At 46.1% G+C, this 24,683-nt stretch overlaps 1 protein-coding gene across 4 annotated transcripts in view; it reads left to right on the forward strand.

The window, feature by feature from the left end:
- The first annotated feature begins 695 nt into the window (after positions 1–695).
- Positions 696–24,683, forward strand: part of TSC22D1 (TSC22 domain family member 1) — a 71,298-nt gene continuing 47,310 nt past the window's right edge. For 2 of the 4 annotated variants that reach the window (XM_069970539.1, XM_069970538.1), the window contains exon 1: positions 10,195–10,301. Coding sequence is in view for 1 of the 4 variants with exons in the window: in XM_069970536.1 (XP_069826637.1) it covers positions 1,435–4,163 (2,729 nt within the window). In the remaining 3 variants the exon portion in view is untranslated. Of the gene's footprint in view, positions 4,164–10,194; positions 10,302–24,683 lie in introns of those variants that run through there. The other 2 variants (XM_069970536.1, XM_069970540.1) reach the window with 2 other exon arrangements.

Consider the following 24,683-nt stretch of genomic DNA (forward strand, 5'->3'; position numbering starts at 1 on the left):
TAAGTATATAACACAGCTGATCCCCTACACAGAATCAAGAGCTAGAGACCCTCTAACAATGATGCCATATAATTTGCTATTCAAAGGGGCCCGCCGAGGCTCTCTCGACCAAGGGCCCACAAAAACCTGGAGCCGGCCCTGCCTATGTACTGTGATAGTCCAGAGAAGTAAGGGAAGGGAAGCACTGTGTGTGCACTACTGCTGAGCAGCTCTGGCAGCGGTGGAGGCAATAACCCTATCTCTGCTGTGTAACAAGAGCAGGCAGTTAGATGAGACTCCTACTGCTGTGTCCGATCTCCCCGTCCCTCTGACCATGTGCAGACGGACGGCCGTGGTCTCTGGATCAGTCACCTCTCACGGTAGATGAGCTCCAGCACACCGGCAGCAGGTGCGCCCATTCACAATAGCGCTCAGGCTCTCAGCCCTGCGTCATTGCCATTCGGTGCCGCCCGGCGGTGACTCCTCCGCGTGTCCCGGTCATTGCACAATGGGGCGATTTCTAATCACACCGGCCCCGACATTCAACAAGCAGGACACGTCTGCATGACTCCCGCACTGACGTCATCTCTCCGAGAAGAATTCCGAACGGCTCCCGAAGCCCTCGCCCTTCATTCGGAGGTTTCCGTGGAGCCCGCTGCGTCATGCTCGGCTCTATCCCTCCCCCTGCAGGCCGGCCGTCTCGCTACAGATCGGCAGGAATCGGAGTGCGCATGCGCGGCGGCCATTTTTCCCGATTCTCCTCCCCCCTAGTGAGCAGCTTCCCCGGCTCGCAGCCTCCGTCCGCCAATGCCGTGGTAGATTAAGAAAAGGGGGAGGGAGGCACAGGCGCCGTGTAACAGGGAGCCGGAGCCCAGAGACACTGCGAGAGAAAAGAAAGGCAGAGTCACGGGGGATAGAAACACGGAGAGGAGTCCATGAGCCACCGGCCTCCTCAGCACAGCGCCCGCTGATCCGGCTCTACCACTCGTGCGGGGGAGGGGGGGTCCACACAGACGGCGGCCACCGCGGCGATTTGTGTGTGTGTGTCTGCCCGCACTCCTCCCCCCGCCCGGTGCAGAGGATGGGGCCGCCGCCGGGCCCCGGCCAGGAGGAGTGTTGATGACTGTCAGTGATGGCCGCGTCCACCGGCCGCATCGCCCCAGCCTTCTGCATCCCTGTCAGGCAGCCTAGCGACACCTGCCTCGCCGCCCCGGATCCCGGGCACCCAGCCGCCTCGCTGCCCTCCCCGAGGAGTGATCTGTCATTCCAGGGACCGTGCTGATCGCCGGGACACTGCGGCTCTCCTCACACCCGTGTATTGTACACACCGGGCGGCTGCGGCACCGGCCACATCCACAGCGGGAGAGCCCTGCGCCCCCTCACCCGGGGAAACACATCGTGCACGTTTGGAGGAGTGAAGGTGGGTGGGCTGAGTGCTAGAGGAGGAGGATCAGCATGCACCAGCCCGATCCATCCGCAGATCTGACTGCCAGGAAGATGGCGCACCCGGCAGACATCCCCAGGAGGGGCAGCAGCGGGGCTACCCCCTCCGCCATGACCGGGGGCCACCTCCTGCCCTCTGAGGACTACCAGCCTCCACCTGCATCCTCCTCCTCTCCTGCTGGACCTCAGCATCCTCCTCCTCCCCAGACCCTGAACCTGATGGCCCAGCCTGGGGCCCAGATGAAGAAGAAGAGTGGCTTCCAGATCACCAGTGTCACCCCTGCCCAGATCTCTGCCAGCATGAGCTCCAATAACAGCATCGCTGAGGACACTGAGAGCTACGATGACCTGGATGAGTCCCACACAGAAGACCTGTCCTCCTCCGAAATCCTGGACGTGTCCTTGTCTCGAGCAACAGATCTGGGGGGTCCGGAGAGGAGCTCCTCAGAGGAGACCTTGAATAACTTTCAAGAAGCTGAGACACCTGGCGCTGTATCTCCCAATCAGCCGCATCTTCATCAACACTTACCTGCGAATGTCCAGCAGAACATCATGATAAATGGGAACATACACCACCCCCACCATCTTCATCATCATGGACTTCCGATGCCCGCCCATCATGGCTTATCCAGTGCCTCTGTTTCTGCCACTTCTCAGAATCCAGCATCTGTGAAACTGGCTACTCCAGGAACTGCGGATAATCCAGCGGCAGCGCCCGTTTCTTCTGCACCTTCTGTTGCTGTTCCAGCGGTGGGGACAGTGCCGCCCATAGCACGTAAGGCGAGCGGGCCTGTTAGTAGTGCAGGGGTTAATCCTGTTACCGCTAGTGGTACAGCTCATAATGTTACTATTCCAAATGTAGGCAGCATGACAGCTCCTATCCCCACTAGTGTAAATGTTAGCTCCACCAGTGTGACAAGTACTAGTAATGTAAGTGCTGTCTCTGGGAACATTAATCCCCATATAGGTTCTTCTGGCAATGGGAATGTTGCTGCATCTAGTCTACCTAACAATGTTGCTAATGCACCTGTAGGAGCAGCAGCGGCCCCAGCTGCAGGGCAGCATCAGGCGGCACCTTCCGCAGCTGCCACCTCCAGGTTTAGAGTTGTAAAATTAGACTCCAGTTCAGAACCGTTCAGGAAGGGCAGATGGACTTGTATGGAGTTCTATGACAAAGAAAATGCAGCAGCTGCTTTAGAGGGAGCCGCAGTCAACAAAGCAGTTGAGAGCGTTAAACAAAACCCACTTGAGATGACGTCTGAGCGCGAGAGCACCAGTGGGAGCTCAGTAAGTAGCAATATCAGCACTCTGAGTCACTACACAGAAAGTGTTGGAAGTGGTGAAATAGGGGCACCTGCAATGCAAGGATTTCAAGCACTGGCACCTCAGCAGATGGACTTCAGCAACCCTCTTGCCCAGAATGTACCACCTTCTAACATACCACAGAGTGTTTCCCAGCCTCAGCTTGCACAGTTACAGATGCACTCACAAGATGCCACTTATTCTCCTCAGAAACAAGTAGGACAGGCTGCTCCAGCTACTATGAACGCTCCTGTTGGTGTGCAGCCATCTGCTGTCGGTATACTTGGTGTACCAACTTCTTTAGGGCATCAGCAGCCTGCAGTTTCTACTATGATCCCGCAACAGTTGCCATATCCTCAGCCGACACAGCAGCCCTTACAAAATCTGCCCACTGTTCAACCAACACCAACGATACAATATGCACACCCACAGGCCGCTCCAAATCAGATGACTACTGGGCATATCATGCCAACAAGTCAAAGTTCTGTTCCAGGGAATTTACCAGAATACATACAGCATCCACAGATCCTTCAGCCGGGAGTTGCACCTGTACCTCCGGCATCAGCAGGGGTGGGGGGTAGTAGTGCAGCAGCCGTGCCTGTTGTCCAAGCACAAGTTTTACAGGCGCAGATTCAGACTGCATCCGCAGCACAAGCTCCACCAACCTGTGTAGCTCCAACCCAGCCTGTGGTACATGCTCAGACAACCTTACCGGCAACTGGTGGTCAAGTAGTAGGAAATCTGCCGACTCCAGTACACCAGGTTTCTGCCAGTCAGACTACACCATCTGTAATTCAGCAGAATGTCCCCGCTCCCTCTCAGCCGGTACTACCACCCACACAAGGAATACAGGTTGCCACTTCTACCCATCCACCTCCTGGGATGATTGCACCACAGAATCCTTTGCTCCCCTCAAAGCCTCCAACACAAATTCTTGAACCTGCTGCTGTACAGGGAATGACCACTCAACAAGTACCCGCAGTTAGTCCTATACCTGCTACTGCCAATGTACCAACGGCCCAGCAGATGGCAACAAGTCTACCCACTGGAATAGCTCCAGCATCAAATACCCTGGGCCAACCACCACCTACCCTGGGCCAACCACCACCTATTGCTGCTCAACTTCCAACAGCACAAAATGGAAATTTAGTCCAAAGTGGAAATCAAGCTCCAGTGATGACAAGTTTACCAATTGCCCATAATATATCCCTTCAGATGGTTGGTAGTGCTGGCCATTTCTTGGCACCATCTCTCATTCAGTCAGTGGCAAGCCAGATTGAAGATGCCAGGCGTTTGATGGAGCACTCAGTGGCAGGCCTACCACATGTGGGTGAAGGATCCTCTCTGGATAGTAGTGGGGGTCTTCAAGGTACAGGATCTTTACTGCCTTTGAAGTCTCTGCCCCTGACAACACCTCTGGTTGATGGAGAAGATGACAGGTGAGAGCAACACATTTACATTATACATGTGAAATATTGCAGTGAAGTGACTTTCCCATTGTAGGTTCTCCATGTCTCAGGCGTGTATAATGTTGGGGCTATTGTCCTTGACACATACCAGGCATCCTGTATTAATCACTTGGTGGAATCTGACTGTCACTATTTCCTCTCGTGTTCTATGGATCTTCCTGTGCTCCCACCCAGCCTTGCACACAAGTGCGGTCGCACTAGTTTAGTCACTGAGCCGCCTGGCAGGTCGGGGTTCTTCTTTGTCACTTTATATCTATGCACTGGGTTCTTTTATGTGACAAGGTCTGGAAGGAGACATGTGAGATCATTTGAGACTTTAACTGGTTTTCCTCCCTTAGATCGCATTGTGTGATTGATATGATCACAGCTATTCAGTATTTTATTAGCAGTCACCAGTGATTTGTCATAGTGTTCCCAGGCCCGCACACCGGTGCCGTCATACATATATGAATGGCTAGGTACCGAGGTGAAAAGTTCACATTACTCCAGCAGCACGGAGTAAGATCATTGCTTGCTGCAAACTTATGTAGAAATGATTCGGTTAGATACTGGCGTTTAACAGGAAATTTCTTACTGTTGGTTCTCTCCGCTACAGCTTCTAGCTCCTTCCTGTAAGCGTCGCCTTGTGGTTAAGGTTACTTTCTGTAATAGTCTCAGTAGAAACAGACCCATCTTTACTTTAAAGTTATACCACGTTTACCCCAAAATGCTAATCTATATCCCTGAGCGTTTATAAGCAAAATGCATTCAAGTTTGGGTGATTGTTGCACAGAAAGGTACATGATTAGCTCATATATCTTGTATAGACTGTAATGTTGTATACGTCAGTCTTATCTATAGGCCCCTGTTCATGCAGCATAGTAGTCAAGGTGGCCGCCAGAAAAGTCTGCCCAGCTGGTACACTTTTAGCACAGTGCTCTCCCCACCCTCTCCTGGTGTTTTTTGGGCATTAACAATGTGGACTTCTGAAAATCTGTGCATTAATATAATGTGTAGATGCATTCCCATTGTAATAAGCGTGTGGATGCTTTATACTCCTAAATGCCAGAGAAAAGTGTGTGTCGCTTTATAAAGCTTTGTTCACACAATGTTGATGACATTTTCTTTGCAAATCTGTGGTGTTTGACTGAGTTCTTTATTGCTTGTCAGCACATAAGATGAACTGTTGTCAGAGGGGATGTCCTGAACTTCTAGACTAGATTCAGATGCCATTGTAGTGTCTGCGTGGCTAAACTGATTGCAATTGACCGAGTTTGCAGTGCGATTATTGGCCATGTGGTTTTCACAGGTAAAATGTTAAAAACAAGATCCTTATTTAGAAGTCACAGCAGGGGCGCTCCAGTGTTCCCTCCAGGCTGCAGTGATGTCATGGGCATCCACATGGCATGAAGCTGTTGAGGCCAGCGATTGGTTGGAGCGTTTTGTGGATATACATGACATCAGTGATGACGCAAAGTAAACAGATTTGGGAAACCCAGAGCAACGGTAAATTTTATCATTAGGTGATACAGTGGTACCTCGCTTCTCGAACTTAATTGGTTCCAGAAGGCAGTTTGAGAACCAAGCAGTTTGAGAACCGAGCAGTGTCTTCCCATAGGAAATAATGTAAATGGGTTTAATTGGTTCCTGCAGCCACCAATAATTACCTAGAATACTCCATTTATTACATTGAAAGGTGCCCAGTTTTATCCCTACAGTACAGTGCAGAATGGTACTATATTGTACAGTGCATTATATACAAAAAAAGGTCAACAAAACCAGCAATTATAGTACAGAAGTCACTAACTCCTTACGCATCCTTTACTGTATAGAGTCCCCCCAATCCCAGAGCTGTAACAGATGGGAGATGGTCGTGTACTGACTCTACTGTACTATATATGCCCTCCGGCAGTCTTATACAGTACAGTATGGGAGATGGTGGTGCACTGACTCTACTCTACTGTACTATATATGCACTCCAGCAGTCTTATACAGTACTGAACTGTATGTGAAGCCTCACCAGTGCTAAACTCACCAGGTACATCCCACCGTCCAGGCTCGCAAAAACGTTCAGATACCAAGTAAAGTGCCCGAAAAGTGTTTGAGAACCAAAGCAAACTTTCCTTGAAATTACAGTTTGAGTTCCAAGCAGTTTGAGAACCGAGGTACCACTGTATTTTAAATTCCTAAATGATTTTATGAATGTCAAAGGTGTTCTCCAGGAAATTTTTTGATATAAAGCTGCACTGGTGGAGAACATGCTAAGCGTAACATGTTTATTGTGTTCTCCAGCAGGGCAGCGTTCTATCAAAAAATGTCCTCTAATGCTGGAGAACACCGGTGACATCTACTCGGTCAGAACACTTCTTTTTAAAGCCCCTTAATTCCAGAGCGCCATACCAGCGGTAAGGGGTGTCAAACAGAACATTAAAAAGTCAAAAAACATTACATGAATAAGGTAAATGGCAGACTGGTACATAAGGATAGAGGATCCTACAAAATCTACAAGGACTTTTTTTGTGAACTTTTGTTCAAGATTCAGGGTAAGTAGTAAATGCTAGAGCTAGGGATGTAAAATTTCCTTTCATTAGAGAAACACATACATGTGGGGCAATGCAGAAGCATCATTTTCCAGAAAGCGGCAGCCATGTGCTGTAAAAAGATTTGCTATTATTTGTTAAACATCTAGGTGATGATGTAATAAATGGCCCCTCTCAGTCCACTAGAGAGCTTTCAAAATAGTTTTTGTCTAATGTAAATTGCTTTTTTGTTAAGGGGGATTTCTGGAACTTTCCAAAAAGTTCTGGCTAGGAGGAAAGGGTAGGATGGAGTACACACTAATACCCCTTCGGTCACTCTTGGTCCTGTGCCACCACCACAGGAGAGTGTACAGTCACATCACCAGGTGCTCCAGATGGCGACCAAAATGGTCGCCAATGCGACTGACATTTTGCAAAGGGCGCCCAGATTTATTAATCTGGGCGCCATTTGCGACTGGCCCCGGCGGCGGCGCGCTGTCTCTTTAAGTCCGGGCCCCCGGCTGATGCGCGGCTGCCGGGGGTGTCCCGTCCTATCCCCGGCAGCGCGGCGCATCAGTGAGCTGCCTGGGGCCCTGACTTCCGGCACAGGAAGCGCACGTCAGAGACGCTTCCTGTGTCAGAAGTCACAGCCCTGGCGTACAGGGAGCTCACTGACGCGCCGCGCTGCCGGGGATAGGACGGGACACCCCCGGCAGCCGCGCATCAGCCGGGGACAGCGCCTGAAGAAGAAGAGGATCGCCGGGGGAGCGTGTTGTCAGGTGAGTTTGTGTGTTTGTTTTTTTTAAATACTGCTTAGCATAGAGGAAAGGGGGGGGGCATCTATAATGGGGGGAAGAGAAGGGGGGGGCATCTATAATGGGGGGAGAAGAGGGGCCATCTTCAGGGGGGGGGAGAGGGGGCCATCTATAAGGGGAGGGGGTATCTATAAGGGGGGGAGAAGAGGGCATCTATAATGGGGGGGGGGGAGGGGGCATCTATAATGGGGGTAGAGGGGGTCATCTATAAAAGGAGGGGGTAATCTATAAGGGGAGGGGGCCATCTATAAGTGTAGGGCAAACTGGCTGCAGACACTGGGAGATAGATATATGCACAATTATTATCAGGGCCCCTCAGGTGTCTGTATTGTAGGGGGTCACTTGCATTAGTCACTAGGTGAGAGCTATATCTATTTATATACACATCTTGTGGGGGGTCACTATGGCTGCAGTCATAAGTCTAGCTCAGTATGTATAGACTGTTGCAAGCTTTTAAAGGGAACCTGTCACCCCCGGTGACGGGGTGACAGGCTCCCAACCCCCCGTTAGAACCCCCTATACTCACCTCATTGCGCCGGGTCCCGCTTCTGAAGATGGTCGGGTCACGGAGATCTCAGCCGCTGCAGCCCGGCGCGCACACTGAGAGATGAGTCCAACGCTCATAGAGAATGACGGAGCGCTGGACTCTCCCGTCATTCTCTATGAGCGTTGGACTCCTCTCTCAGCGCACGCCGGGCTGCAGCGGCTGAGATCTCCATGACCCGACCATCTTCAGAAGCGGGACCCGGCGCGATGAGGTGAGTATAGGGGGTTCTAACGGGGGGTTGGGAGCCTGTCACCCCGGCACGGGGGTCGACAGGTTCCCTTTAAGTTCAAGTTCAGAAGAGTAAGCCTCATTAAAAGGCTAGCCAAGTGAAGCTGAAGTACTGAGTCAGACTGTATATGGTTGTCAAGTTGCAAGTTTCCATGTTTTCCACGTTTTCAAACTAAGAAAAGAAAGGATCTAAAGGAGGATGCTGCCGTGGCCTCTGCACACAGTAAGTCCCATTTAACATAACATTAATTTTACATGGTTTAAAATGTTGGCGACCAAATATTCTATTTGGCACCTACATTTTTCAGGTTAGGAGCCAATGGCTCCCAGGTAAATTTTTTAGTCTGGAGCCCTGCATCACTATGCACATTCTTCTGTGTACAGTGATGTCATCGTACATGCTCTTGTGGGCAGTCTATTTCAGTAGATGGGTGGGCCTAGGAGTATGCAAAAGCGTAAGTATGGCTTTTTTGTTCAAATGTATTCCTTTTGTTTTTTTTTATCTCCACTTCAATGGTACTGTAAATGCTGTGGATCCACTGCAGTTTTGTTGCAGATCTTGACTTCCTTATTCAAGTTGCTTGCCAAAATCTGCAGCTTATCCACCATGTTCTTAGGCCTCTTGCACACAGCCATAATTCCTGTCTTAATCTCTTCAATTGTGGACCGTAAAGGACTGCTTGTATTTTATAGGGTTGGGGTGTCAAACTGAGGTCCTCCAGCTGTTGCAAAACTACAGTTGCCATCGTGCCTGGACAGCCAAAGCTTTAGCAGTCCAGGCATGATGGGAATTGTAGTTGTGAAACAGCTGAAGGACCTCAGAGACACCCATGCTATAGCGCAATGCCACATGTGTGGGTTCCATGGCTCATGCGTTAGCCCATAATCTTAGATTACTATTGTGGCACAGTCCTTGATTGCGAGTGAGCCATCTGTATGTCCTGCAGTCCATGGTTTTGTGGACCGCTAAAGGATGTGTGCAGGAGGCCTTTGATTCTAAATGTAGTAGTGTAGACTTTCGTTTTTCATTTGTAATTTTTCAAGCTCTGTCTCCACACATACCCATAGGCAATGTTACAAAGGCGTGACCTCCTGCACTACTCAAGTCCTTTAAAGGGAATGTACCATCAGACCGGGGCTGAAGCACTGGAGGCTGGCTGACCCACCCCCAGTGAGAGGAAACCTCCGCCCCTCTATGATACGGCTCCATTGATGCTAATGAAGCTCTATCATAGAGGGGCCGAGGTTTCCTCCCACTGGGGGTGGGTCAGCCCGCCTCCACTGCTTCAGCCCAGACCTGATGGTACATTCCCTTTAAAGCGACTCTGTACCCACAATCTGCCCCTCCCCCCCCCCCCCAAAACCACTTGTACCTTTTGGATAGCTGCTTTTAATCCAAGATCTGTCCTGGGGTCCGTTTGGCAGGTGATGCAGTTATTGTCCTAAAAAAATACTTTTAAATTTGAAGCCCCGTGCCAAACGGGAGTATCTGTGCCCTTACTTTGGTTCTACCATCATAGACACTTAATTGCCATACAAAGGGTGGGGTAAGTGATCACCGGGGGAGTACAGTGATCGGCTATCTTCGGCACCCCTGTAGGCAATGTGTTGTACAGTGTTTGTCTGCTTCTGCTGCCTCGTTCAGAGTCTTGTTTCTGGTATGGTACAGTGGATGTGTCTATGGTGGTACAAACCCTTGTCAGATGGATTAGCCTGTCCTATCTTAGGGTAGCATAAACTAGTGATAGAGAAGCTGAACAAAATGATGTATCACTTATATTGTTCTGTGCAGCTGATTCAGAGAAATCCTCTTGAACAACATGGATAATAAGTTGTCCCCTCCATTATGTGCATGAGCCCAGTAGCCCTGGATATTCATGAGAAGCAGAGAACTCCGCCCACCAGCTGCTGATTGACAGTTGACTGTCTATACACAGCATGGATCGATAACTGCCGGAGCAGTTGGAGGACAGGGGGAGGAGTACGGCAAGAATCCTATTCTCCTGCATATTAGGAGAATGTAAGTAATACACTGATCTATTCAGCATTTCTGTCACTAGTTTATGCTGCCCTCATTTAAGGCCTACTGACAGATTCCCTTTAAAGTGAATGGACCTTTAGCAGTGTACTCTTCTGCGGATATAGGACTTAAGGTCCCCATACACCTTCAGTAACTGATGGCTGAACAATCATCCAGCTGTATGAGGTCCTGAAAAACTGCTGAACGTGTGAATGTAGCCTTAAACCAGGACTCCACTGACATAGACCAGTGATATACCATACTTTATAACAGTGCTCCTAAAACTGTGAGGTGCCCCATAGTTGTTGGGGAGGCAGTTTTCACAAAAGTGACTAAGCTGCACAGTCCTTCCCCTAGCTGCACAGTTTCTGGTTTAGGAACATTTTCTTATTTTGTACTACTTTGAATGTTATACAGAGTTTAGGAGGCAAATGAAGGGTAGATTGAGCAGTAGCTATTATTTTTACATGGACTTCCACCACAGATGTGGGCCCCAGCATCCTCTTGGTCAGTCTGGTGAGGCCCAGGCATCATTTTGCTTTGTTGGGGGAGGCTCAACAGAGCAAAAAGTTTAAGATGCTCTGGCATACAACATAGAAAAATCTTTTTAATATCTATGGTTAAAAGCTTGTAGAATTGGAACCAAGAAACCGGAGGGTACCTCCTAGAGCAGGGGTGTCAAACTTGCAGCCCTCCAGCTGTTGCAAAACTACAATTCCCATAATGCCTGGAGAGCCAAAGCTTAGTTGGCTGGTAGGATGAGTGCAGATATAAGGTACTATTACATGGAACGATAATCGGCCGAATTGGCCCGATTCGGCCGATTATCGTTCCGTGTAATAAATGCAACGATTAGCCGATGACAATGATCATCAGCTGATCGTTGATATAGGTTAGAACCTATTTTTGTCGGGCGCCGACCGCGCACCGCTGTGTGTAATAGCGGTGCATGGGCGGCGACTAACTATATACATTACCCATCCACGTTCCAGGGCTGCTCCTGCCGTCCGCTTCTCCCGGGGTCCCGCGTGTGCTCTAGCTTCACAGCAGCCTGTCAGCTGATAGGCCGCTTTGAAGCTAGAGTGCGCGCGGGACCCGGGGAGAAGTGGACGGCAGGAGCAGCCCTGGAACGTGGATGGGTAATGTATGACAGTTTAGCAAGGGCTGCAAGGACATCGGTAATGATGTGCTTGTAGCTCTTGTTAAACGATTATCGGGCTGTGTAATAGGCCCAGTAAACGTGCGACAATCTTGCAGATCGGCATTCGTTTACAGGTATTATCGGGCCCTGCTCGGCCCGTGTAATAACACCCATAGTCTGTTTCCATCATTTTAGGACTCCTTAGGGATGAATCCAACCTTTTCCAGACATCAGTAGTGCAGAGACTGGAGTTGCGTCCATGTCTACTGTCTGGGCATCATGGGAATTGTAGTTTTGCAACTGCTGAAGGGCCACAGTTTGACATTTGTGTCATAGAAGGTCGTACCCAAAGGTTAGAGGCGAGGAAAAGGTGCAGGTAAGGGAGCGATGCTGCCAGAAAATGGAAATAGCCCATTCAAGACCGAGAGACTTCGTTAAAGACTAATGGCCAATGTGACTTCTTACTTGGATGCACCTAGCGGGCAAATGTCTAAGTGTTGAAGAGGCCTTTCTACTGCATCATTCTTGCCTCGTCTTCTTCTTGGCCTGGAGACAGGGACTTCCATCTGCTGGCAGCACTGCAGGATGAGCTCACCAGTACAGATAAAGCTGTATACTCATTCACATCCTGCTCACCTGACCTTCACTTATTCCTAACCTTCTGTTTCTCTCCATCTGTCCTTAGCAGTACACTTGCCGCTGTATCTTCAGTATTGCAGTATTCTTGCCGCTGTATCTTCACATCCTTGCCAAGCCTGACTGACTGACAATTCTTTATATTAGGATATTTGATACTTTTAGCCAACAGTAACCAGTCAATGCTTATGCCATCTTGTAGAAAGTTGAACTTGTTTCAATCAGCTTAGAGACCACTTTTCTTTCTTTTTTGATACATGAGGCGTATTATATTTTATGCGTTGTGAAACTCTTAGGGCCCTATTCCACGGGACGATTATCGTTCAGATTATCGTTAAATCGTTCGAATCTGAACGATAATCGTTCGGTTGAAATGCAGTTAACGATTAACGACCGAACGAGAAATCGTTGATCGTTTAATAAGACCTGGACCTATTTTTATCGTTGCTCGTTCGCAAATCGTTCGCATTGAATAAGACATCGTTCGGTCGTTCTCAATAGATACGAACGCAATAGCGAATAAATAGCGAAGAGAAACTATCGCAATTACGATCATAAGTAACGATTATCGTTCCATGGAAATGAGTGAACGTTTTCAGGTCTTTCGCAATAGCGGTCGTTTGAGATCGTTAATTGTTAACGATTATCCAAACGATAATCGTCCCGTGGAATAGGGCCCTTAGAAAAGTGATGTGATCTGCACCTATCCATTGGCCCCATAAGATGTCATTCTGACTACCAGATTTCTGCGTCATCTTTCCCACCTATGAAAGTTATACAGTACTCTATAAATGTCTTCTGGGATTGATTGTCTTTTCTGGATGTTTAAAAACGGTTTATGGGATATTTTCCTGGGGCTTTTCTTTCAGGAAACATTTGTAACGTAGCGTACAAGCGGCAGTATTTACTCTTCTTCATAATTGTCATCTAGAAATAAGGCGGTGAATTTCCATTGCCACTTTGTATACAGGGAATATTGATGATGCTGCTGCCAAATGAGGATGAGAACAAAGGCCTTTTGTTAACACCTTTAGTGCTGGAAGGCTTTGCAGATGTTAATTTCTATAATGGAGATGTAGGGGGTCAACTTGAAAAATGATATTGTACATAAGTAATGTTCTTTGCCTGCAGTATAATAGACAATCCATCTGCTTTCTAAAAGCTTATATAAATGGATCCCTGCAAATGGCTTCAAAGAGTAATGTAGAATGCAGATACAGTTACTACCCCACCTTAACATCGCCTTTTAGTTTGTGTCCTGTCCGCTTTGACTCGGCAGCTTACTGACTGTCATGATGCATGATGAAAATGCGCTATAGTTCTCCTAGTATCAAAAGGATCGGCTACAATGGACCCAGTTATGATAATAGTAACGTAGTAGTAATAAAAACAGTGACGCCTATGTGCTTATTGTAGATCTGTATTGTGATCTATAGGCCCATACCATTGCTAAAAGTCTTTAGAATTGTTTCTGTACCCTGATGCAGGAGTATGTTATGTTCTGGTCAGTAGCTTTTTTGTTTTTACACTTTTTTACTACTTCTGTGCTTTGTTGTCATATATGAATATTATGCCCCGGAAATGAGACCTCCAAGACAACCTATTTACTGGAGATTCATTGACACTGCTGATATTGTCTGTAGTTTTACGTAGAAACTCACCCTATAGTGTGCAAAACTTTTTCTGAGTATTATGTGTTTTCTAGGAGATAAGGAGTGACTATGGTATACCCCGCACGCAAGCTAAAAAGCCAGGCTGGAAGGGAGGGAAGGAGAAAGGGAAATACTACAGCAGCTAATAGCGGCCTCATTGGTCATCAGGAGAGATCACATAAAGTTACCAGCAGTGTAAGGCTTTAGTAACATATCATTGATATATATCTGGGAACACTCCTGATATATATGTCTGTGGGCCCCCAAAATTAAATTTATGACATATGTCGGGCCAGTATTACCTGGCATACTTCTTTTCTCACTCTATAAGAATGCATACTACTATACTTTACAAAGGACATAGTAAAGATGTATACCATGCAGTGTATTTGTTTTAAACAATAGGAGTTGAGAGGCTAATAATATGGGATAAGTGAACGGAGCCACAAATCCAGATTTTTGCTGTCTATTGACTAATTTATGTGATTATGGTAAGTCATTTGTTGTTTAGTAGACCGTAGGTGCATGACAAGCTCCTCAGTGCAGTACGGCCGTTATGTGGACATGTACTGTGCTAACCAGTGCCAAGAGGACACTTGGGTGCACATGTCACCCACAGAAGTCTATGAATGTTTAGTGTATATGTTCACATATTAGTAACAATAGACAACACGAGTGGTGTGATTATGGGTTCCCACTTACATTATGACTTTCTTTGTTCTGCTCCTCCATAGCAGCAGGACAAAAAAAAAAAAACTGTTGGAGATCCAACACGCCAGACTCAAATGACATTGGACTCCATTGATATTAATGGGTTCCATGGATGGTGCAGTATTTATCAGGAACAGTAGTACAGCACACTTCACTATGTTGTCTGCAGAGGAGGCTCCTTACAGGACCGCTGATGCGGATAGCTGCCTAATGTAACACTGGAGATGAAATGCCGTGTATAAATGTTGCATGAAAGGAAATGGGATTTTTATTTTGTACATTGCAGTATGCATTTCCCACATAGACATCAATTAGAAAAAAACTGAAGCTCTGGACAAAAATATGTAACGACTTGCAGATTTCCATAGTTCATAAGTGCGATGTTGGTGTAGTAAAATTCAAGGATCTGCTGCTGTTTTTAGGTTATTACAAGGTTTGGCCCACACTATTAATATTTCACATACATGTTTAATACTCGAAAGGTACAATTAGATGCTAAAAATGAATCCTGCTACATTGATTTAAAGGGGTGGGTAACATAGATTAAAAAGGTCTATACTGATGGATTATGCTGAATGAAACCTATCAGCTGCCACCTCTGTCAGGAACTGTCCAAAGCAGAAGCAAATCTCCATAGAAAACCTCTCCTGCTTTGAACAGTTTTTGTCACAGTACTGGAAGACTTGAGATTTTTAAGTAAATTACAAAACTATATAACACACTGACACCAGTTGACACTTTTTTATTTCTTGAACCTGGTCATTCAATGTTCAGAGCTCAAATAGCAATTATCCAAGTTATCACATCAGTCAAGGGAGCTGACCTATATGGTGCTGTGTGCAGGGCATTCATGTTTCTGTGTCTTCTGAACTAAGCCCTAAGTACACAGTCAATATGTCTAACTTAAACCACTTAGTATTTGACAATCTGCAGATCTGGTGATATTTCCTTTGTTGCCATGTTATGCCCCTTAAGAACCTTTTTTTTTTTTTTTTTTTTTTTCCTTTTTTTGTGCCTGAAATGTGGTAATACATGTCATTGTGCACACTGACCTACCTGAGTAAGACTACCTCCACCTCCCATCTATCTTAGTGTATTCTAATAGTCATACAATTTGGCAGGTCACAGCTTCCCTGCAGATCCCTCGCCCTCTGTGAAGCCTCCGCCAGTTCCAAGTGCGCTGACCAGCTTACTAGTTGTCCTACTACGTGTCCACTTCAGTGACTTTTTTACCGTATTTTGTACATTGTGTTCACACTGTCTTTATGCTGGTGGTAATTTTCCCCTATAATAGTGTAAGCCTTTTAAATGTCTTTGCTTTTATGGTGATGTATGGATGATGTAGAAGGAAGTAATGTTATTCTGAGGTGCAGAGGCATGTGGGTTATTCAGGTCTGTTGTCGTAAGAATGTTGGCCAACTAAACCCTATGGGGATGCCAATACTACATGAATTATAATCTGCTATCAAGGTAAAGGCCTAAGGGCAAACTCTTAAGAACTTGTTTAACCTTCATGTCTGCACAATGCACATAAGGCATATGTATTTATTCCTATATTTATGTAGCTATATTCTACACAACCCTATTTGAACCCTGACCAGTCAGTTTTTTGATTGTCCTGGGTAGCTGCAGCTGTTCATGTTTTCCATGTATGTTTATACATGAGGGGTCTGGTTCACAGGATTGATATATGGGCTAGGATTGGGTGCATCCTGGGCACGATTTCACCCTTGCTAATGGGGTAAGACAACCATACCTGTCCCTGTTTTTAAAGTGCTATTCCAGATAAACTAAACTTAAAAGAAGGCTACACGTGTATAACAAACACAACAACGGTATAGCAATAATCCTACCTAATATAATTGCCTTCTCTAACACTGTTGCTCCCTATGTACATGTAAGCAGCCCATGTAGGTAGCAGACTACATTTTCCATCATGCATGCTGACCTCTTAAATGCTGTCCTCTTCCCCTGTATTCCCCAGGCTGCTGATCAGCAAGTCTCCACACTGTTGTGCACTTCATATTGTGCTCCCTCACTGCTGAGCCTTTCACATTAGTTCCTAGTTCCATAGACAAACAGCTCTCTCTAATATAACTTGTAGATCTAGAACTGAGCATGTCTGACAGGTAAGCTGAAGTTGTTTTACAGGTTGTAACCATAGATGACAAACTGTATGCAGATATACATTTCAGGGTAGGAAGCATTGATTATGTATAGACTGTATACAGATGTATACCTGTTGTAGTCGGTGTGGCTTGCACTGGTTGTCTACTATTCCTATTTCCTACGAGACTCTTGCTGCAACTTAAATGACCCATAATGTCTCTGGCTTGGCAGAGGGGGGTGGAGTATGTATTATATGTGATACAGCTGTAGTCTGTCTCATTTTCCCTGCTGCCATATGGGCTTACAGGAGAGCAGTGCGCGGCTGCATCATAGAGGACACTACAAAATCTGTACACAGAAGAGACAGGCAGTGTCAGAGGAGTGGTACAACTCTGCAGCTAATCACTGTATGGCTTTGCCTAGTATTTCATGCCTTCCTGGTCTCTTTAAGATGAGGAAGAAAAGAGTTCTTCAGTACACATCATATAGTGAATCCGTGTACAGAGACGACAGGGAGTGAGAGTTCAGGGAAGGTGTATAAAACCCCTATTCCACGGGCCATCTAGAGGAGCAAATGAGCGCTGTCAGCGCTCGTTTGCTCCTCGTTCCGCCGCTTCAACATGTTGAAAAACAAGCGACTGCAACGATCAGCCGACATGAACAATGTCGGCTGATCGTTGCACTCTATTCCACGGGACGAATTTCGTCCGTAGCGGCCGATATCGGCCGAATACGAATGATAATCATTCCGTGGAATAGGCCTGAACTCTGTGGTTAGTCATTGTATCCCTGCTCTCCAGGTCTGTTAGAAATGGCAGGCATTTTGTCTTCAGCAGCAACTCTATACAGAGGGTGGACCTAGAAAGGGAGGGGGTCGAAGCTGCCAGAAAGAATCTGATAAATTATGTAATTTACAGGTAGTCAAGAACTGAGAGAAGACTGACATCCTGTCTATACGTTCATGCATGTCATTTTCTAGTTGTCAGATTTGGTGGTCACATGACCCACATGCAATAATATGTATGGATGCCGCTGAGCTGGGGTGACATTGGTGGTGGGTTGTTATTGAAGGAAAAGTCCAACAAAATTTAAAAATGGGAGGAAGGTGGGGGTGCTGGAAAATAATAAACAACTTAACTCACCTGGCACTGTGCCTCTGTTGCACCGCTCCAGAGTCCTGCTAACCGCTGCCAGAAGTCATTTTCATCTGGAAACTGGGTACGCCACGTTCCTGGCTTTTCAGCAGCAACGTCACAGTCTTACTGGTTGTGGCAGCGTCCCATCCCAGTTACTGATTGGATGAGCGGGCAGATGATACAGGGAGCGATGATACAGGGCACGGGGATAGGCAAGTTCACTCCACCTGGCTTCCTGAAAAAAATTTTTTTTTTCATTTGTTGTGACCTGTCCTTAAAATAAAGTAAGACTATGCAAAGAAGGGGTCCGTGGAGCCTCAGTTACGAGTCTCAAAACACTGGAATAGCAAAATATCCCTCTCTCCAGAGATTTTTTTCGCTGTTCTCCCTGAGTTCAGTGATTGTTGTGTTTTTTAAATAAAGTAAACCTGTAACTGCAAGATTTTTTTAATTTATTTTATTTTCATTTTATTTTATGAGTCCACTAGGGATACTGGGTACAATCTGCCGCATTTGTACAAGTGCAGGAATGTGTAATTTTCTTATGCAAACAATTTTGCTACATGTGGATGGCGTTTTCAAAATCCCATCCACGTGTGTTGCCCTGTGGATTGTATGGCATTTGTTAAACATATATGTCTGGAGTTTTTCCTGGGCAATGCATTTAAAGGAAAAGTCTGGTGCGCGGGGCAAAGAAATCATTATGGGCAGAGGGTGAGGGGAAATAAAATAAATAAAATGCTTGTCTGTCTCTGTGCACGTTCTGAGACACATTCCCGGGCTCCCGTATCCCATTGGGTGTCTACCTCCCCTGGTTTCCGGGTATGTCATTACCCGATTTGAACATTACAGTGGGTGGGGTTAAGCCCGCTCAGCCAATCGGTGACTGCAGCAGTGTCCCACCCAAGTCACTTAGTGGGGCATCCGTCAACTGGGATGGGATGGAGCTGGAGGGGAGCTAAGAAGACAGCTGGCTGGGGACCAGGAGCTGGATGCAGTGCTGCGTGGGCACCAGGGGAGGGGAATATAACTCCTTTCTTATGTTTCCCTACCCTCAGCCTGGAATAATTTTTTTTTTTGCCCCTTGCTGGACTTCTCCTTTTAATGTGATATTAAAAATCATAGTCCTAATGCCTTATTTTTATATTAGTTTTTTTTTTTTTTTAGTATGCAAAAAGATATCCAAATAAATGTTATACAAAGGAGTCCTCTGCCTTGAATGCTAATAGGTACTATAAGGGTACAAACCCACACACCGTATACGCAGCAGATACGCAACAAATACGCAGCAGATTTGATGGTGAAGATTTGATGCTGTGTTCAGTTATTTAGATCTAATCTGCTGCGTATTTGCTGCGTGTTTGCTGCGTATCACAGCAGTAAATACGCTGCGTATACGGTGTGTGGGTTTATACCCTCAATAGTAGTTGCAAAAAGCATTTCCCCTACCAGCCAAAATGCTACTTTTTCACATTTCAACAATTATTTTAAAAAGTATTATATATATATATATATATATTTGTATGACCCGCCATATTGTGAGAGCGTAAATTGTCGTGGCTGCTATAGGACGTGCCTCATATTTCTGGTTGTACATCTTTATCCATGTTCTCTAACATGTGGCTCTCCAGCTGTTGCAAAAGTATAACTCCCAACATGCCAGTATATGATGGGAGTTGTATTTTGGCTAGGAAGCAAAGGTTAATGTTATATTAGCCCAGATTTATCAGTCTATGTACATCTAATCTGGTGTAATTCTGCCCAAAATAACCAATCCTAGCTCAGCTTTTATTTTAGGAGTGCTGGGTAAGATATGAAAGCTGAGCTGTAATTGGTTGCTGTGGGCAAATGACACCCGATGTTCTTACACCAAAGGCCCAGATTTATCATACCGTGTACAACATTGTAGTAAAATGAGTGCCCCCTGGAGTTTAGGCCCCTCCACAGAACGCGGCGATCACATCAACAAACAGAAGCACAGCGTTCATTCATTTGGGCTGCGTTTTCAGAAAGCTGTTCTCTTGCTTGAAGAATTTAATTGTCAGCATGGCCATGGCTTTAAATAGCTTTGTAGACATTGCTGAACTGACATTGGAGATTCATGGGCAATCTGCCAAGAACATGTAGTGTATAAGGGTCCGGGATCCTGTGTTTTGTGGTGGACAATTTGTATAGGGGTAGTGTTTGAACCGGATGAATGCATTTTAAAGTGAATAAACAGCTCATTTTTCTTTTATCTCCCTTGCCAATTCCCTATGGCCGTGTTCATACATCGTATGTTGGTTGTAAATCTTTGGTGCAAATACAGAAAATCTGACAGGAAAGCACAGAACAATGCAAATGAATGGGGATTCTGTTTCACTATATTTGCAGATTCTCTATGTAAGGGGTTGACTCATAACGATCACTGTTATTCTTATGTGTCTTTGAATGTCTTCCATTTGAGGCAGCAATCTCAGTTTGTGATCAGTAGGGGTCCAGCCCCCAGCACCCCTGCTGATCATCCGTCTGCTACAGCTCAGGTGTATGTGTATACAGAGAAGGGAGCTGAGAGCAGGCGACATGTGCATTGTGTGGAGGCCATGCTGGGTTACTGCTGCTTAGCTCACATACACTTCAGTGGAGAGACACAGCAGCTTCATAGTTCAGCAGTGCTAGAGTGCCCTATTGTTTTCAGACAAGTATAGCTGGGCATTGTCTTGTGTTATCTAATGGTAGCATATAAACAGCAGAACCAGGATAGGACCAAGCCCTGTGGTGTTCCTTATTTTGAGAGAACCGACGTGCCAAAAATTCTAGAAGTAGTGGTGGGGGTGTAGAGTCACTTTTCCACTTAAACCAGAACCCCACTGTCTGACATAAATGATGGGGTCTTTGCATTGCTAGAGCATTTGTTGGATTTGGAGTGCTCTGGTCGCCATCTTTACAGTACAGGCGTGTGTACCGGCGGCTTATTCTGCTCTGTGATCTCTAGATGAACCACACACTGAGGAATGGATGTAAAGGTTGCTATTGCTTGTATGCAGCCCGACCGCTTCACCCACATTCCAGCTAATGGCTTGAACTTGCCTGGAGCAATAAAAGGAAGCGCTGAGCTGATACATTTTAGACGCTGTAACATAGGAGGAAGAGCTGCATTTGAAATCCACCCAAACTAGAAGGGAATTCTTTACTGCAGATCATGTGATGTACATCACCTAGTCTGCCACCTATGTGATAAGTGTATGGAATGGCGTATGTGATAAGTGGATGGAATTGTGTCAGCCTAGGCGATAAGTGGATGGAATCGTGTCACTATAATGATAATTGTTGCCCCCTGATTTTAGTACATAACTGGGGTAAGGTATGTTTTGTCTTTGTCTTTCATACAGAAAGCCTGGGACTCCTTACTACAGACCTAATGTTAGGAGTTTTCTATTTAGTATGCTCTATGTTAATCCATCATTGTATGACTGGAAGGGACTCTGATATTTATTCATTTAAATGTTCTTCCCTGTTGTCGGTATCTTAAACAATGCTTTATGCCCACATGTTCATTATAAAGCGCCATATGGTTTGCGTTCAGTCGTGCTGGATGCCAGAGACTTGCATATGCTGCCAGTGACGCCCCCCAGCCAAGAGGGCTGCTATGTGTGAAGGGGCTAGCTATGGAGAAACTTTCATCTCTCTTCTTCACTTGATATCACTGTAGGCTGTATGACAGCTGTTTGAAGGAGCATGACCACGGGACCTTTATAAATATGTGTGAAACATTTATATTATAACTGCTGTGTAACATTATCAGGATGAGGTTATTGAGAGGAGCCATTCTGGATGTGTCCCTACAGCAACACTTCCTGAACCTGCACTGACAGCTCAGTGTTATCATAGGGATTCTGTTGCTCTTGGCATCCAGCTATAATCCAGATTTTATTTTTCCTAAAGGTTTACAATGGTGACCAGAGAACCTGGAAGAGCTGGCATGGGAGACACAGGCACCCAGTTACTAGAGGGTGTTTATTATGCAGCCTTATACACAGTCATATTGTGACAGCCATGTTACTTATCTATGCTTTAGGAGATGACTTGTTCATGTCTCAATGGGTTTTACAGTCTGTCAGGAACCCCTCAGTCTGTTTGCATAGCCCTCATTGGAATAACATAAGGAAAAGTAGCCGATCCAGTGTAGAACAAGCTTGTGCTCTGGCTCTTTTATGTGTACTGAAAGCCATATGTTCCATATCTCTGGGGATATACTGACTATTACACTATGTAAATTGAGGATCTGGTTTATGTAAATTTGAAATATAATTTTTTTAATAAATTTGTAATACAGCATGACACCATCAATAGCAGAAGTATAAGCTGGCACTCCTGCATGCTCCTAGCCTGATGTCGGCCATCTACAGTACGCCAAGCTTCAAATATCCACACACCAAGAGGAAAAGAAACTGCACTCTCCCCTTGTAGGATATAAAGATGCTTTATTACAGGATATAGCAGACAAACATGCAGATGTGTGTCATTAAGAGAGCGACGTCTGTTTCGTGCCACCACTCCGGCTCACGCATCTTTGTATCTGACACAGGGTGAGTGCCACTACTTTTCCTCTTGGTGTCTGATAATATAAGATTATCCTGCCGTTCAAATAAGTTCTACACCCCCTATCCCTTCTGTTCTGTCTGACATTGGGCATTTAGAGAGGCTGCTCCTGAGGCCTGTATCCGATGCCCAACAAGTATCATGCATGTGTCCTATTGTGATTTGAGTGGGGGCTGCTCAACCACTGGATTCCATCTTGGATATGTAAAGCTATCCACTGCATAGGCTATAAATGTCTGATAGATGTGGATTCTAAACCTAGGACCTGCATGTACATCAATATGTCACTGCCCCTTCCACCAAAGGTGGTCAGGAAGTTGAAAGCAGCCACATGGGCTGTTTTTCATAGTTTGCATAGCTCCCATAGAACTTAATGGGAACAAAGACGCTGGTACTGTAGCTTACAAGTCATATTCTGTTGCTCTTTATTTTCTGTAGAACCCTGTTAATATAACACTTGTTAGAGGAAACTTGATACAGTGATTTAGTAAACACACCAACTCCATGCAGGACTGTCCCTTTGTGTAGTAAACCTGCCCATTTTCAGACCCAGCTTTAATACATTAATAATAGTAATAATTTATTAGGGTACAAACCCACACACCGTATACACAGCAGATACGCAGCAAAAACGCAGCAGATTTGAAGCAGATTTGGTGGTGCAGATTTGATGCTGTGTCCAGTTATTTAGATCTAATCTGCTGCGTATTTGCTGCATATTTGCTGCGTATCGCAGCAGTAAATAAGCTGCGTATACGGTGTGTGGGTTTGTACCCTCAATCTGTTTCCAACCCTCATATTGTGGCCCCTCCTCATCACCTGTGGTTACAGCAACTAAAGATCCAGTTATTACTTTCTATGTGAAATGTTACATTTAGGGCTGGAAAAGTGAATTGAGAATGTAAGCCCAAAATGAGTAGAAATAAGGAAGGCTGGCGTTGGCCTCTAAATCCTTCTCTCTGCTGGGAAGTGACTTTTTCTCAGGCAGATTACTGGAGGAAGCTCATTAAATATAAGACAGAGGACAATGCTAACACCTGCAAGAACACAAAGCCCATTTAGCCCAAGTGGAGAAGAGAAGTCAGTACTTTATACTGTATAGAAGTTGCAAATGTGACTTTCCCTAGTAGCTTGTGATGTATCCATTTTTACTCAAAGACACAGGAAATGTTAGTTGTTTAGGTTGTGAAGCGAGTCCTCTGAACTGAGCTATAGTCGGCTTCTATGAGGTTTTCGCCTCATCTGAAACATCATGGAGATTTGAAGGTTGTTTCCATTACAATGAAAGCAAATTGAGAGGAAATCTATAACTAAGCCAGGCGTTCTGTAGTGTAGGCATCAGCTCTCCTGACCTGTCTGCATTATCAAATTATTTTATTCCCTATGAAATAAAAGTTCTGGCATTCATCTCTGCACTGTGCATTGTTTCCTGGTAATGTATATGACAATAGTGTCAATGTCTGTAGGGACATATCCTATTAAAATTAGAATTGCGTTTTTTGTCCTATGTATCTTGTGTTTCCTAATAGTGGATTAAACTTGTGTGGATTAAATAGTTTTTTCCCCCCTTAGGGCCCTATGACATGGGCCGATTATCCTTTGAATTTAAATGTTAAAGGGGTGCTCCAGCGTGGGGACACTTTTTTGGGGGGACTGGGGAGGAGGTGGCTGAAATAGAAGACGTCCACTTACCTCCCTGGTTCCAGCGGCGGGTCCCGCATCACGGCGCTCCGGTGCCCGGTTCCCGGCCACTTCCGGGTGTCTGACGCAGCCCGAGATGCTACGTCTCAGGGCCGCTTAGCCACTCGGTAAAGGAGGCGGGATCCGAGCGGACTTCAAACGCCGAAAAAAAGGGCCCCAACGCTGGAGCACCCCTTTAACATGCAGGCAACGATCGACAAATTGTTCATGTGTTGTTCATTGCATATGTTAAAGAAGCAGTTCACTTTTTTTTTTTTTTCGCCCCCCCCCCCCCCCCACCCCCACCGGGTAGCCGCTGTCAAGTATACTTACAGAAGATGATCGGTGTCCCGTTCCCGTCGGTCAGTTCCGTCCCATGATGCCGTTCACATCGGGCGCGCGCTCACTTCTGCCGGCTGCTGCGAGTCCTCTTCTCTGACCAGTGATTATACGCCGGAAGTCACTCGCTTCCATGCATTCTCTATGGAAGCGCTTGACTTCCGGCGTTCAAATGACAAGGGAGAGAAGAGGAGTCACAGCGCCGGCGGAAGTGAGCGCGCGCCCGATGTGAACGGCACCGCGGGACGGAACTGACCGACTGGAGCGGGGCACCGATCATCTTCTGTAAGTATACTTGACAGCGGCTACCCGGGGGGGGGGGGGGGAAAGTGAACTGCTTCTTTAAGCTGACCCTAAAGTCATTGTTAATCATTCACTAATTGTAGACAATGGGGGA

The sequence above is a fragment of the Dendropsophus ebraccatus genome, chromosome 5, assembly GCF_027789765.1.
Source record: "Dendropsophus ebraccatus isolate aDenEbr1 chromosome 5, aDenEbr1.pat, whole genome shotgun sequence".
In the NCBI taxonomy this organism is placed as follows: Eukaryota; Metazoa; Chordata; class Amphibia; order Anura; family Hylidae; genus Dendropsophus; species Dendropsophus ebraccatus.